The 16,816-nt window shown below is 32.3% G+C and overlaps 1 protein-coding gene across 1 annotated transcript; it reads right to left on the bottom strand.

The window, feature by feature from the left end:
* Positions 1-13,520: 13,520 nt before the first annotated feature.
* LOC127098062 (60S ribosomal protein L18) lies at positions 13,521-15,332 on the bottom strand. The gene is made up of 5 exons (XM_051036561.1): positions 15,185-15,332; positions 15,006-15,095; positions 14,417-14,545; positions 14,135-14,317; positions 13,521-13,864 (listed from the first exon to the last, which is right to left on the bottom strand). The coding sequence occupies exons 1-5, from the start codon at positions 15,185-15,187 to the stop codon at positions 13,706-13,708; spliced, it is 564 nt and encodes a 187-aa protein (XP_050892518.1). The 5' UTR covers positions 15,188-15,332; the 3' UTR covers positions 13,521-13,705.
* Between the last annotated feature and the right edge of the window lie 1,484 nt (positions 15,333-16,816).

The following is a 16,816-nucleotide window of genomic DNA, read 5'->3' as shown; positions in this document are numbered from 1 at the left end:
GGAAGAAGGGTTGTGTGACCAAAAGGAATCAACATCTAGTGTTCTTTAATTGGTAAAAGTGTTTTGATTACTATTAATGTTTTATCCGAGAAATGTCGGGATAGGTGTTTCTTTTCATGATATAGGTATATCTTCATAAAACATTCTCAATGAAACCAAAAAAGAAATTGACCAGCCTAAAGTGGTGGAACGTGAGAAAGAAGAAGATAACGATCGTGAAAAGGAGAAGGTTGAAAGTCTGGCTGCAGTGGACGGTTTATCTTTGACTTGGAGAATCTCCAATAATCATTAAACCAATAATCCTCTTGGATAAATTGTTAATCAAGCTTTCAATTACTTTGACACAAAGAAAAGTGGTAAGATCGTTGTTGTCTAAAGAGTTTCTGGCACGTTTTGCATTCATTCCAAATTTTGTTTGAAAGTTTCTTACAGAATGCATGTGCATCCTCCGTCATTCTTATGGTAAGGTAATATCTTTTCAACTTTCGCTTTGTATGAAAGTTCTTTCTTTAACCTGTTTATTTTTCAAAGGTATGTGATTTACTTTGTGTATGATATGTGTTATGAGTGCTCACTTCTGAGAATTTCAAGTGGTAACCAATGTGTGTTTCATTTAAAATGATTGTAGTGACCTTATCTAAATGTCTTAACATGTATGTTATATCGTTTCTAGTTTATGCTTGCTTCAAAGATTTTAAGTTATTTCAAATGGACGTGAAAAGTGTGTTCCTTAATGGCTATATTAATGAGGAAGTGTATGTAGCTCAACCTCCCGACTTTAAAAATTATGAGTATCCTAATCCTGTTTACAAACTAAAGCGAGTTTGTATGGCCTCAACTAAGCACCTAGGACTTGGTATGAGTGACTTATTAAGTTTTTATTGATCAATGGTACTCTATGGGAAAGGTATATACTACATTTTTCATTAAGCATCAAGGAAAGCATACTATTCTAGTTCAAGTTTACGTTGATGATATTATTTTTGGATCCACTAATATGCAACTTGTCAAGGATTTTCTAAGCTTATGCAGGGTGAGTTTGAGATGAGTCTCATGGGGGAGTTGAATTACTTCCTTGTGCATCAAATCAAGCAACTTAAATAAGGAACATTTTTGTGTCAAACCAAATATTACAATGACTTACTAAAGAGATTTGGTATGGAAGATGCAAAGTCGATTGACACTATGATGTGTACAAATGGAAACTTGGAAAGGAATGAAAATGGTAAGGATGTAGATGTCAAGAAGTATACAGGTATGCTCGAATCTCTTCTATATCTCACTGTATCTAGGCCGGATATTATGTTTAGCATGTGTATGTGTGTTTGTTATTAATCGGCTCCTATGGAATCTCATTTTGAAGTTGTAAATGTATTCTCGAGTATCTTCATGGTACTTCTAAGTATGGGATTTGGTATTCTAAAGGAAGCGATTGCAATTTGGTTGGTTATACCGATTTTGATTTTTCCGGTTACAAATCGGATAGGAAGAGTTCTAGTGGAACTTGCCACATGTTTTCAAATTCCTTAGTAAGTTGGCATAGCAAGAAACAGGTTTTCGTTGCTTTGTCAACTGTCGAGGTGGAATACGTAGCACTGGTAGTTGTTGTGACCAAATTTTGTGGCTCAAACAACAACTACTTGATTTTGATATTAAACTACAATGTATTCCTATCATGTGTGACAACACTAGTGCTATTAATTTAATCAAAAATCGGGTGCTACACTCTCGCGTTAAGCATATTGAGATCTGTCACCACTTCCTACGTGACCATGTTGAGAAAGGAGATGTTGTATTTGAGCATGTTGATAGTAAAAATCAACCTGCGGATATCTTTACAAAATCTCCTGCAACTGGACCGTTTTTTAACATTCGAAGGGAATTGGGGATACTTGATATCTCAAATCTGGCCTAAGTATGATTTGTTGCATGCACTTTATATATTTTTACTCTAACTTTCCTTGGAAGTTAAATCACTTTAAATTGCATCCTTCATCAATTTATAAGAGGGGTAATATTTTTCCATTTGTCATTTTTCCTCTTTTGTAAGTAAGCTTTTACTTTTGCATGTTACTTGTGTTCCAAATAATTGACACTCTTGATGTATGAAATAGTTCGTAAATATTCACTTCCAAAAAAAATTATTGATGTATATCAATTATATGCTTATAGTGAATTTGTGATATTCTTTCCATATGCTTGAAATTTATTTTTGGTGCATTGGGTTGTTATCTATTCTTGCATGAGAGATGGTTGAACATGTTATAATGTTACCAAAGTTATTGTTGTGTGTCATTGTTATGATAACATCTCTATTTTTGGTTTGTGTGGTGATAAATCTATATATTGCCTTGCTAGAGCATATGCGTGTGCAGTATTTCGAGAGCACCAAAGGCATATGTTACGTAATCATGTCGTTTTTGTAGCAACTCAAGAGTTTTTGATTTCATTGTATCCTTCATGTTTCATATTTGTGTTATGTTATTTGGAATAAGTTGTGGCAATCATGTTCTATTTTTGCTTTATATGCTTGTATTTATGTTTAGACATTCTTTTTCAATATGAAAATCATTCTATATGAGTGTTATCGTATTGATGTTCTTATCTTTGCAAATTGCATTTGTGTGTTATATTGGTTTATACGAGATTTAAGATACTTCCCATGTATTGCTTCGTTTCTTTTTGATGTTGTCAAAGGGGGAGAAGCAAGATGAAGTTGGGATGCATATATTCAGGGGGGGGCTTTCATTGAAAACAAGAAACACGTCATCTCAAGTTTTTCCATCATCAAAAAGGGGGAGTAAGATAGTGCAAATTTCATTACATGTATTTTGCATGATGTCAAAACTAGAATACTTTAGCGTTAATGTATATTGGACGGTATCATCTGATTCTCTATGTGCATCCTTGTATTAGGAAGTATAAAAGCATTTGGAAACAACTTGGAAAAGGTTTCATACATCAAAAATTCATGAAAAATATTTTTTTGTGGAAACTTGCATTATAGGTCGATACATATGTCTACAGGTCGACCTATAGAAAAAAAATCTACTATAGATCGACACATCTATTCAATAGGTCGACACCCACGTTGCAGTATTAAAGCATGTAAGTTCTGACTCTTGTGTCACCTCTTCATGTTGACACAAGCAGCGCATGGCATACACAGGTCGACGCATGACCTTATACAGGTCAGCCTATGCGTCGAACAAGTTGGCACATGACTTTCATAGGTCAACCCATGCGATGAAAATTTTCAAAAATTCATAATTTTTCTAAGTCTTGTGCATTCCTTTTGCCTTAAAACATGCATGCATATAAATACTTCATACATGCATCATTGTCTAGTATGGTTTCTAGTGAGTAAAACCTATACGAAATCAGGATGTCAAAGCATTCTCATTATCTTCAATCTCTCTTCTATGCATGCACACAATCAAATTGCACATAATCATTTTTTGATTGGGTGCCATCTAGATTAGGGTTGATAACATCCAATTAGGTTATTTATACTGTTGATATTGGGTTGAGAACTTTGAAGATTTCAAATTAGAAAACCAAGGTGGGATTTTCCTTCAAGATCGTTAGGGTTTTAAGGTTTTGGACAAGATTACGCAATCCAAATCCGACCTAGTGATACCTTTAAAAAACGGGAGGTTCTATGGGAAAGGAGTAACGTTGGACGGTGGATCTCCTTCGTAAGTCTTGGGTTTTAACAAGTGTGTGCTTGGAACTAATTCGACCTAGTGAAAGCTCTGAAGAACAAGGGGTTTCATTCAAAGAAGTAGCGTGAGAACGGTGAATTAAAGCGGCATTGTTAGTTACTTGATCAATCTTTGATCAAGGACTTTGGAGGTGGTAGAATCAACATAAAACCTAGGGTTTATAGGGTTAGATTTCTTCATATCTTGTATTCGCATACTTTCAAAGTAAGATATAATATCATATCTCAATTCGAATTCGAATTAAGGGCAGACGTACCCATAGAGAGGTCGATTGGGGAACCGACTAAATAAATCTTTGTGTACTCTCTCTCTCTCTCTCTCTCTCTCTCTCTTATATATATATATATATATATATATATATATATATATATCGCAAAATTATTGATTACAATGATCGTTTGATCAATATTATTTAGATTATAATTTTGAACACATTTTGAAATTGGTGTTGTTATGTAGATTAGAAACCATTTGATTGTGATTGGATTACTAGAACAACAAAACCACATAGAATTCCAAACATTATTGATCGCACACTAAGTATTCGACAAATTGTCTCACTTGTACTTTTGAGTGAATTTTCATTGGAGATAGACTTATATGTATTATTTTGCATTCAACTAGTTGTGATTAGTTGTGGTTTGTGAATCATTATCATACGGTTTCCTCTAATACGTATATCCGAGCTTTTTGATAGCGGGTTCAGTTAGATGTTTTTTGATTTGGGATATTTGTAACTTTCTTCTATGCCATAAATTTTTCAAACTATTTTTTGTCAAGTTTTTAACTTGGGACCTATTCACCCTCACCCCCCCCCCCCCCCCCTTTCTAGATCTAGGCATATCGTCTAATACTATATATCACCTTTTTACTGCCCACTCAACACCATTTCTACACCGCTATCAACAAATAAAAAAATATCATAAGTTTGGGCACGCGACTGTGATTATATCCACCACCATACTTCATTATTAGTAGGGTGATAGGAAAAAGTGTGCAAATGTGCCTTAATTAGGTTTTTATCTTTCGTTAATTCTTTAAAAGTCATCTATATGTTCTGGGTTTGGAAAGTTCAAGGTTGGGAAAGCGAACCCTCAAGCAACATCCTTGATGTCAATTTCAGTTAGCACATCTTCCCCCTCCGCATCAATGTCACTTTCTGGCTTCCTAAACTCTGAAGGACCTCTCACTTTAAGAAATCCTCCCCAAGGTAACATTTTGGTGACGGAACAAGTATTTAATGTGTGTGTTCTCAAGGCCACCAACTCACACTCAACTTATTAGCGGTTTCTAGGAGTGTACATGAGTTGGGTATACTTGGTAAAGTCTGCCAAATCCACCCAAACCGACCCAAAAAATGGGTTGGAACAGGTTATCGGGTGAGCAAGATTTTCAAAAATGAAAACTCATTCAAAATAATTTGGTTTTGGGTGAACCTGGGTCCAACCCACAAAACCCATGGGTTATCGGGTGACTAATTTTATTTTATTTTGCTCTTTTTTGTAATTTGATGAGTGATAGACTTCAATGTGTTTAATCTTGATTACTTAAATTACAGCTCAATAAACATTTTTTATTTTATGGGTCATGAGTTTAACTAATTAAAGATGTCACACTTTGATTATTTTGATGCTAATTCTTGTAAGTTACAATATTTTATGCAATTTCTAATATAACTTTGGTTTTTACACGTATGTTTATGGAAAAAATTATTGTACGTTTAGACATTTGATGCTTTAAAAAATAGTGATAATAAGCTAAACTATTTTTTAAGAAAAAAATAATTTCAGCATTTTCTTAAAAAAGAATATGACATATCATTTATAATTATATAAAGAAAAAGAAGAAGAAAAATTGACTAACCCACTACCCATCGCAATAAAATTTGTGGTTTTATCCAAACCAATCCAATAATGTCGTTGGTGGTTACTTCACCTCATCCAAATTGGTGTATCTTGTATGGGTTGGATCCTTCTTTTGGTTAAATTCAACTCAAACCAACTCATGTGCACCATTGGTGAATTGTTCCTTGCCTAGAACACTCTTCTAAAGGTCACGACACTTCGGAATGGGGCTTCTTTATGGTCGGTCTCGACAATCCTACAACAACAACAACAATAACAACAACAATCTTAACTTTGTGTTCGATGGGAAAGACTCGAGAGGAATGCTTATATTGTTTGAGAGTTCTTCATGCCACCCTCTAAATTTAACCTGGCACCCTCCACCTGAGCAATGCTTATACTGTTATGCCCTTGCTTAGTAATTTAGGTTTTTTAAAAGTATCGTCAATTACAGATTTTTTCGACATAATATTGGATTTTTTATGTTTATATGAAGAAATACCGGATATTGCAAAAAAATACTGGATATTTTGAGATTATTTGAAGAAATACGGCATATTTCCAATAAAAAAGCATTGTTTTCGGGTAATAGTATGAAGAAATACCGATTTTTTTCAAATATTTAGTGCATATATATCGGATGTTTTAAAAAAATCCGGTAACATATAATGCATACCAAATATTTTGAAAATTCCGGTACATACCAAATTTTCTGAATATTTGAAAAAACTGGTAGACAGTGGTGAGTTTTGAAAAATCCTTAAGTTTTTGACATTGTTAACAATACCGTTAGATAATTAACCAGATAAAATATATACATATAGAGAAAAATGTGCTAGAATATCAATATAAAACAGATTATGTTAGCTTCCTAACTGCTTCTTAATTCCTTATATGTCTCTCATATGTTGTTTCCCATACTCTTGCACCTTCATTACAGTTTTGTCTCCAACGGTTGTGGCGGGAGGCAATGGACAATTGGGTTTCAACTTCACTCGAACTTAATGACTGTTGTTAATAAAACCAATTATAATAAGCTAATGTCTACTCGCGACTATGGGTGGAGATACCACTAATGGGAAGAAAGTGATGTTAAGGTTCCTAGACAACGATACCAATATGATATTGTATCTTAAAGCAATAGAGTAACCCATATTAGGAATCGTCGTCCATTTGTTACAACCCGGCACACCCAATCTAGGTACTTGCAATGAACTCCTAACTCCAAAGATTGTGTCATATAGCACATTGGAATACATTTAATGGTGTTGATAAAATTCAGCATCTAATTGCGTCCGAACCAAAGGCTATGACTCTTCACTTTATCCAAGTTAAGTTACAATAGCAAGGAAACCATAATTTCCATCTTGACCCACATCAACAATGTCATCATTGTACTAATGTAACAAAATTGGAAACTAAGATAAATAAAGAAGTTTTAAAGATTGGCTAGACGGTTGACTTTCAGTTGGTTTTGTACATGATCTTTTTGTAGCCTTACTTTCCTACGATCCCTAAGCATACTCCTATTATGATGAATCATGATGGACATCACTCTTTTGACCCTTTTTACTATTCTTAGTCCCCCCCCCCTATTTGGCTTGTACTTCACTGGTGGTGGACACATGAATGTTGTGGATGGGTGTGTGAGTTCCCGAACTTTTTTTATCACCCTTTGGCCAACAATATCCAATGTAGTGAAATACCTCTTTAACTCTTCACACTTTTCCTTTAAACCCAATTGTATCTCACTATCTTCTTTAGTGGCCTCATGCTCTTCAATGTATAATTTCTTCCAAAACACATGAATCAATTCTAACGGAATAGGCTCACCTTGTATTTGGAGATCGGCAAGTTAACATGCACAAGGTAACACATGTGTTCTTTTAATGAAGCAACCACATGTATCTTTGACATAACTAACAAACTTTACCCTTTCTATCTCATTTCCAACGTGTTGTATACATTGTCCTGAAACAAAGTCGTGCATTCTGAAGTAAAATGGAGTGTTATACCAATGCTCAATGTTGGCAATACTTTTTTGAAATGATACTCTGATTGAACCTAGTTGCAACTACAACATGGTTCTCACAGCATCCCAACTTCTGCATAAATGTCCCTGGCTGGTAGTCAACATTTGTTTTAGTCTTCAGTGAGCAGACTCAACCGTGAAAAAACATAAATAGAAAAGGATATCATTATTTGATAATCAATAGTGTAATTTATTCAAAGTCACATCGATTTACCTGTCCGTTGTCGTGTTCCTTAAATGAGTGAATCTATTAGTCCATTCAGCAACAAACATTTCTTTATAGGGTGTCAACCATGTTTCATGCACATAGTAAACAAATAAAGGAATATCAGCACATACTACCTCAAAATGCTTCAAGTGTTCCGCAAACATAAACTCCATATTCGAATACATGATGTTATTCAATAGATCCATAACATGCTCTTTTCTATGTGATTCAAAATACTCCTTACACTCCATACTAACATTTTTTGAAATATGGAACAAACACAACATATGAGTTGAGTTTGGGAAGATAACTTCTACGGCATTCATCAACACCAGTTTCCGGTCCATCACCAAAACCTTCGGTAGTAACTTCTCGAAAGCAAACAACTCTTTGAACTTCTCTAGTGCTTGTGTGATGTTTTCCTCCATTTCATGTTTCATATTAGCAAATCCAGCTGAAAACGTCAACTTCATTGATGTAACACCAACAATCTTAAGTAGTAGTAACTGGTATCTATGTGTTTTGAATGTACAATAAATAATCAACAACTTTCAACCCATAATCAAATAAATGAAAAGTTACATAATTGGGGAATGTAGTACATGTTTATTTTGTATGTACAATAAAAAATCAACACCAAATGAAACACGTTCAACAACTTCACTGAATCAGGATGTGTCCAAAAGATCTCAAAAACAACATCTGAATTGACCATGTTTCTAGTCCAGTATATGTATTTCTCTTCAAGAATTAGACTTAGCAGATGTTGCATTTTAGTCAATGGACGTATCTTAATCAACTTGTACGTAGATCTTGCCTTGTACACCAGCATATGGTATTTTGTCATGTCACTCACAAACTATCTTTCATCGTCTTTTAAATGACTTAATATGTCGTGGCCATCTAAGTCCTTAGCTAGCTTATGATTATGAAATCCACACATAACCATAACCTTTCAGCCTCCATCACAAATCTCAACATAAATGGACATTTAACTTTCATATTATAACTGCCTTTAGAGTAATTCTCTTTTTGCAGTTTCCTCCTATCTCATAATCCATAATCCGATTACATTTTCTCCTTTTATTCTTATTTGTAGCATCAGAACAAATAGTAACAACAATAATATCATGTTATTTATCAATTGATTGTGCTCATGCTAACACGTCAGCTCGGGAGAAAAATATTTGTCATTTACAACATATACATAATAAATTATCATTGTCAGAGATATTGAAAGCCTGTTGAAGAAATTAAAAACAAAATATAGAAGTAAAACATATTGTGCCAGTGTGAAAAACTATGTAAAATATGCATGGAAAATATTAGGATACGGACCGAAGAAATAAAGCATTAAACTACCATATTTTTCAATACTATATTAAAAATTCAATATACTGGAATTTTCAAAAAAAAATCCAAATACTTTTTATGTTTCTCGGATTTTTAGAAAAATATGGTACGCAATATATGATTCTCCAAAAATACCGGACTTTTTTGGAAAATCGAGTATAAATGCACCGGATTTTTAAAAATTATGGTAAAAAATCTAAAGAAATTCTGTATTTTTTTTGTAAGGGTAATGCTAACTTGTGTCCTAGGGGCACAAGATAAGACATTCACTTGTAGAAAGTTTGTATTGAAAAAAACAATTATAAAATTAATTTTATACTTTTATTAAAATCAATGCACAATTTCCAATACAAAATTACTTTCTTTATCCCTATGACACAAGTTAGCATTACTCTTTTTGTAAATATGTGGTATAAATGCACCGGATTCTTAAAAAGTTTGGTAAGTTTTCAATAGTTTTGCATAAAGTACCGAATTTTATGGAAAACTATTGAAATTTTCCCAAATTCGGTATTCTTTTGAAAAATTCAGTATTTTATGAAAATTTGTTGAAATTGTACCAAATTTTTTTAAAATCCGATGCATTTATACCACATATTTACAAAAAATTACGGATAAGTCCCAACATATTTATAATATAATGAAACTTTGTAAATACTTTATATATATTATCAAATAAGTCCCAGCAAAATAATAGCTCACAATTCAATGATATGCTAATGTTGTCCTTGTTTCTGGTTCATAAAAATAAACTCTTAAATAATTCATATTTAATTCATATAAGTTTTAAAAAAAAAATTGTGAGAGACATCATTATAATGTGATGAACGTTCTGGGAAAAAAATCATGAAAAAATAAGAAGTCTAGGTCATCCTCATGATGTGTTTGTATGTTCATGTTAGCGATGGATTTAGCGTCGGACTCTCTGTCGCTATAAATTTAGTTAATATAAATAATCTAAAATGGTGACAAAATGTCATGTGGCATCCATGTCAGCATGTGGCATCATGTTGACATTGTTTCATGTCACTTCGGCTTTTGTTAACGGACGTTGGCAGGAGAGGCCAAAAGTGTGGATGAAAAATATTATGATGATCATTCTTTGAAAAAAATTTAGGGACTACAAATGAAATTTGAGATATTTAAAAGTACTACAAACATATTTAACATTAAAAACAAATAAATTGAAGGTGCTCACTCATTTTTATTTATTAAAAAACTATGCTAAATTGCAAGTTTAGTCCCCATATTTTTCTTCTTTTTTTTATCCTCCCATTTTAAAACTTGGGGTTTTAGTCCATTTTTTTAAATTTTTATCAGGATTTTAGTCCCCTTTTGAATTTTAGATCAAATTTTAGTGACATGGCATTGAGCATAATGATGTGTCATTACCACATCTACCAAACTTTAGTCTAATTAATTTTCTTTAATAACTATTATTATATTATTTATTAAAAAAATATATTGCTTTTAAAAATCTAAAAAAAAAATTTAATAGTAACGAACCCTAAATTCGTCTTCTCTTCTACTCCATTTTCAACCGTCAACCATTTCCCACAACCTTCTCTTCTCCATTCTCACGTCAATCTTCAACACAATTTATTTTCTACAAAAGCAACTTGATATGTATAAATATTATCAACAAATTCACAAGTTTATCATTAAATACAATTTTCCTGTTTAAAGTATCTCTTAACTTTTTTCACATACTTTAGAAAATACTTTAGAGTCCATTGAACAACAATGATCGGCCTTATGGAGTTGTTTTTCCTTTTTACTTGAGTTTTTTTTAATGTGATGCTTAATTTTTATTTTTATTTTGAACTAATGTTAAAGCAATTATTTTGGCATTGAAATTTGTTTAGAATAGAAAAGCTCTATCTCGCGACGCGAAAAATACTACTCGCATACTCGCAATAGTAACAGAGTCGTCATCAAACTTTATTTATTTCAAAAAAGAAATAGAAAATATTGATAAAACCTTTAAAAAAAGGAAAATTATCTTCGCAACCAAATTCGGGTTCGAGAGTTGGTTATGCAATAGGAATGTATTAACACCTCTCACATCTGTTATACTCGATGGGAACCATTTAGTTTGATCTGTGAATAGAATGTTAGCTTATGTTATTTGTTTTCTTCTAGTTATTGAAATGTTGAAAAGGAAAAAGAAAATGTCAAAAAAGAGTTTTTATTATGGTGCTTGATAAGATTGCGAGTTTTACTCATACGTATTCTAATGTGCGATGTGGAATTCAAAGTCACATAGTTCTGGGCAAGAAAACAGATATTTTTTGGTTTTTTTGTTATAGTGTTTAACGAGATGTTGAATCTAGCTCTTATGTATCCTCTGGTGCGATGACAAATACAAAGCTACGTAGTTCTGGATAGAAAATGTTTGTAGGTTGGTCAATTTTAGCGAAGGATGCTTAGTTCGCATTCGAGCAAAAAAAATCGCTTGCTACCCGGTCATAAAAGTAGGAAACATTATGAGTTGCATCAGAATGGATAGCATAACTAGGAATCTTACAGAGTTATATTTTCATTGCATTCGAGCGGAAAGCATTCTTACTTCTCGCACATGATAGGAATGAAGCTTTGTTTGCATCGTCTTGGAAGTTGGAATGGACGAAGCATCTTTTGTTTTGAAAAGGTTTGATATTGCGCTAAGGCATAAAAGATTTGATGGGTTGAGTTTCCTTTAGGTGGATGACGAATATTCGAACGGGAGGCTAAGTACGACCATCATCAAAATACTCAATGATTAAGAGGGACAGGTGCGTCCAACTATATCATTTTTCGTCCAAGTTATTTATGAAAATTATCTGTTTATAATGGGATGCACAAGGCTTTAATTTGGCTATTTTAACTACTTTCATGCCAAACTAACTATGAGTTCATACCAAGAATACTCAAACTCTTGATTTTTCAAAATTTAAATTAATTGTGTTTTTGTGTAATTTAGTGATGCTTAATGATCATGAGGTATGTAGAAACATAACAATGTAAAGAAAATCAAGAAATAACAAGTATTAAAGGCTACCTAAGCAAATAACACGAAGAACGCTATGAACTTTCCGGCGAGAAACCCGGATTCTGGCGAGGCTTCGGGGAGATGAGTTTTTCACTTTTCTCTACGGATTTGGACTCCTTGCAACTTCATCTTCCTCAATTTAGCATTATTTCACAATTTCGACAATTTTTTCGAAATAGAGTTCAAAAATGAACTTGAATGAATTTGAGTTTTTGTGTGATTTTTGGTAGGGATTAAAGTGGTGATGATGTTGTGCAATGATTCAAAGATAATGGATGGCAATTGAATCAAGTTGGGAAGATTTTTGCTCAAACTTCAAGTTTCTTCAAAATGGAGAAACTGGAACTTTGATGATGAATTTGATGTAGAATTTTAAGACTGATTAGTAGTGATTGGTTGTGTCGATCGTGAATGAAATGGTGTTCGTATATAGGCTATAGAATAAGGTTAAATGATGGTTTAGGAATTATGAAAAAAAATGTAAAAAGTGTGAATAAATTTGGATGTGAATTTGAATTTAGCATGAAAATATCTCAATTTTAACCTCAAATTCTGAAATAGTGTAATTTCGTAGGAAATGAAATGATATATGATTATGCTAGAGAGGGTTTAAAGAAACCATCCTTAGAGAATGAATATATCTCAATTTTAACCTCAAATTCTGATTATTGGTTTAAAGAAACTCTAAAATCCAAAATAAAGAGAGGGTTAAAGGACACAGAGATTGAGTTTTAGTGGTGGTGGTGGGATGAAAGGTTAGAGAAGAAAAGAGAGATTTTAGTAGAGAGGAGTCTTAGACTAAGGATGGTGTGAATGGTTGATGGTTGGAAACCGCGATTAGGAGAAGAATTTAGAGTTCAATACCATTTAATTATTATTTTAGAGATTTAATAATATAAATATTTTTTATTTAATAACATATTCATTATTATTAATAAAAATACTTTGGAATAAATCCAGTGGATGTGCCAGTGCCATACAATGACGTTGTTTACTCAAATTATTGGATAAAAAGTATTACATTTATATATTTTTGTGGCAAAATACTGGAACTAACCCTAAAAGTGATTGTGACACGTACATTTTATTATGTAACATAATGAGTATTGCTACCAGTTTTCATTAGAATTATGTCTCTCTACAAAAACCAACTTTTAGTGTAAGACTGTACACATCATTGAAACAATTTAAATTTTACAAACATTCTTTGTAAACTCATTTCATATTTGTACATCATATCTCATATTAGTACCAAAACTTAAACATTATATTTTAAAACTTTTTGAAAAACAACAAATTCCTGGTAGGTTTATAACACAAGCATGCATCACCTAATTAACAAATTATCCATTTGTTCAGAACAAAACACAAATGTAGCCCTACGAAAATGTTACGCATAACAAAACTTCCACATTCTGAAAAACATTATCAAACATAAAATGAAACAGTGTTTAGGATGTAGGAAAAATTCAGAATTTCAGATACTAATACCAGAAAAAAAATACTATCACATCAAACTCTAAATCCTCGACTGTTTCTCTTTCCTCTGGCCTTCTCAAACTTCCTTCCCTTTGCTCTCACATAAGGTTTGGTGTGGCTGTGTGGAACACCAGGAGCACGACCAAAGTGCTTAACAGCTTCACGAGCATTCTTTGGACCTCTAAGAAGGACCTGCATCCATAAAACATTAATGAATAATTCCCAATAACCTCAGCAACAGCATAGTCTGACTTGTTTTATAGAACTATAGACAACAATATTCACCCACACAGCATGAAACAATAACATTATGATGATTCATTGGTGAGAGGCAACAGAGAAAACAAATTATATTGTTGAGGAAGTTCAATTCAAAAAATGTTCAATAACAAAAAAGAGAATAACTAATTAAATCAATAATGCAGAAACTACAATAGGCCTAAAAGTGTCATAAACACATACCGTGTTTTGTCCCAGAGGGGCCCTAAGAGGCAACTGATCAAATGTCAAGCATTCTCCACCAGCCTTTTCAATTCTTGCCCTTGCAGTCTCTGTAAACCTAAGTGCAGTAACTTTGATGGCTGGAACATCATACACCCGGATATCATCAGTTACAGTACCGACAACCACAGCAAGTTTACCTTCCTACATAGACAAATTTCAAAATCAGAATCAATTGAAACGGTTATAAACCGATCAACAAACAACCTACTTTGAAAATGAAAATCACATAGAATGACAAACCTTTCCCTTGGTATACTTGATCAACCTTGACAAAGATAGTGGAGGCTTGTTAACCTTGCTCATGAACAACCTCTTGAGTATAACAGCATTGAAGTTGCTGCCAGTTCTCCTAACAAGGAACCTGTAAAGCTGATCAGAGAAAAAAAAACAAATCAATACAAATATTAAGAAACTAAACTACAAAAACAGACATAGAATGAATAAACAAGTAAACAAATGAGAAAGACAGAAAAAAAAACTTCTGAAATTAAAAAAAAATAGAAAACTTCTAAATCGAAAAGGGGACAGATTCATCCATTATCAGCATTAACATGGTAAAATAACATATTTAAAAAATAGTGGGGAAATTCTAGGGTTTTCATAGCAAAGTTAAAATTCAGTAAACAACTAATAATTAAATATTATTTAATAAGTAAATGTTAAGGTATTAATCTTGATGGCTTTGCAGTGGATCTAAACAGACTAACCAGAAAACAGGGCTTACGAAAAGGAATAGTTATATCAATAAATTAGACTAAGAATGCAAAATCAAACTTCAATTTTAAAATCCTCCTATAACAAAATAGATGAGAAATGGCGTAAAACCGACCTTGACCAAGAGCTTGAGGTAGATATCATTGGATTTTGGTGCTGTCCTCTTGGACTTCTTGTTCTTACCTCCTGCCTTCAGATCGATACCCTGCACATTAAATTCAAATCGAAATAGTAAGAAAAAACGAAGCTTTACACGAAAATACAGTGATAACGAGGTTAAGAGAGAGCAGAAACCATGGCTGCTTCGGGTCTTCAACAACAACACGACTGCTACACCTTGCTGCACCTTAAAATTAAGTTAAGCAAGAAACTAGGGTTTATATTTGAGTACGTGGTAATATGGGCCTTAGGTATGGGCCTAGAAACCTATTCCTAGCAAGGCCCTTTTTATTTTTATTTTTTTTTGGGTGTCCAAGCAAAATCCTTCTTTTATTTTATACTCCCTCAATTTTTAATTATATGTGGTTTTGGAAAAAAAAATTGTGGCAAAATATAAGTCGTTTTATAATTTCTATTTATAATTAATTTTTCTCTTCCTAAAATACCCCTAATTCCTCTCTTTTTTCTATAATTTTCATAATTCAGTGAATATTGTATTCCAATGCAGAGTGATATTATGAATATTATTTTTCAATGCATTAGTCCAACTTTTCATAATTTTTATAGAAAAAGTCTTCCTCTCATAAAACTCTATCTCTCTTAAGAATATAACTCCCAATTAAAATTGATTTAAATATCCTTCTGGATAATTGATCGATAGATTTAAACAAATTCATCCGATGAAGCAGAACGCAAAGAAGAATGGAAAGATTTATCTTTCAAAATTTTATTAAAATTTAATAATATTATAATTATCTTTGATTTGAAATGATTATTTTCATTTGAAGAATTTTTAAAATTCTTATTTACTATAGTTACATTTCTGTAAGTCTTTATTCCATTGTTTTAGTTAATCAAGTGAATTAGAAGTACGTAATAATTTATTGTTTGGTTTAAAATATCCCATTATAAAGCAATTTTATAAGCAATGAACATAATCCTAATATCTAGATATCGCATAACATCTCGCACCAATTGGATATCACATTTTAACCGTGTTGGCAATTGATTTCTAACTTCCAACATTTTTTCTTGGGAACCTCTTACTTTCATAATTTCAATCATAGATGATTGAAGTGTTAAAAATATATGATTTGATTTGGTAACTTCAAATTATTGAAAAGACTTATCAAATGCACTCAAAGTTCACAAATTGTTAAAATATATGACTTGAATCCTCTTCTCCAAAAGCCCATTTCCAGTTTTTTTGCTAATTGTTTTAGGTAGAAATTAGGACTTAATTAGGTTTCTTAATTCTTGATTAACATGACAAGTTTTAGAATACTAATTGGATTGTTAGTTTAATTAGGTTGATAAATCTTGATTTTAGGATTAATCTAGATTTTAGAATTTTAATTAGGATTAATTCACATTTTTAGGATTTTCATTAGAATTCAATTAGGACTTTTAATTAGAATTTTAATTAAGAATTTTGATTAGGTAATGAATTCTAATTAGGCTCTTGATTGAATTTAGAATCATCATTTTTCAACATTAGAATAGAATCAATTTTAGACCATAAAATTAGACATATTTTGGTAAGTGACCATTTTGCCCTTATGGACTTATTTTTGGTTAGAATTGCATGCTCCCGTAGGATTAGAATTCAATCATTTCCTTGCAATTTTAGGACTTAACATAGATTTTTAATCAATATTTTGACCAATTTGCACATGCTTCCTTAGTACTTCTAACTTAGATTTTTCAATCAATTTCTAATGCATGATCCCTTAGGGTAGTTTCTAACAATTACTAACTTCAATTAGA

This window comes from Lathyrus oleraceus, chromosome 6, assembly GCF_024323335.1.
Source record: "Lathyrus oleraceus cultivar Zhongwan6 chromosome 6, CAAS_Psat_ZW6_1.0, whole genome shotgun sequence".
Lineage (NCBI taxonomy): Eukaryota > Viridiplantae > Streptophyta > Magnoliopsida > Fabales > Fabaceae > Lathyrus > Lathyrus oleraceus.
The sequence above is the reverse complement of the archived record's forward strand: the minus strand, read 5'-3'. Positions and strand labels throughout refer to the sequence as shown.

Coding starts and splice junctions, on each gene's coding strand:
- LOC127098062 (XM_051036561.1), bottom strand. Junction 14,546..15,005: donor ACCTCAAGCTCTTGGTCAAG/GTCGGTTTTACG, acceptor TTCTCTGATCAG/CTTTACAGGTTCCTTGTTAG. Junction 13,865..14,134: donor CCCCTCTGGGACAAAACACG/GTATGTGTTTAT, acceptor TTATGGATGCAG/GTCCTTCTTAGAGGTCCAAA.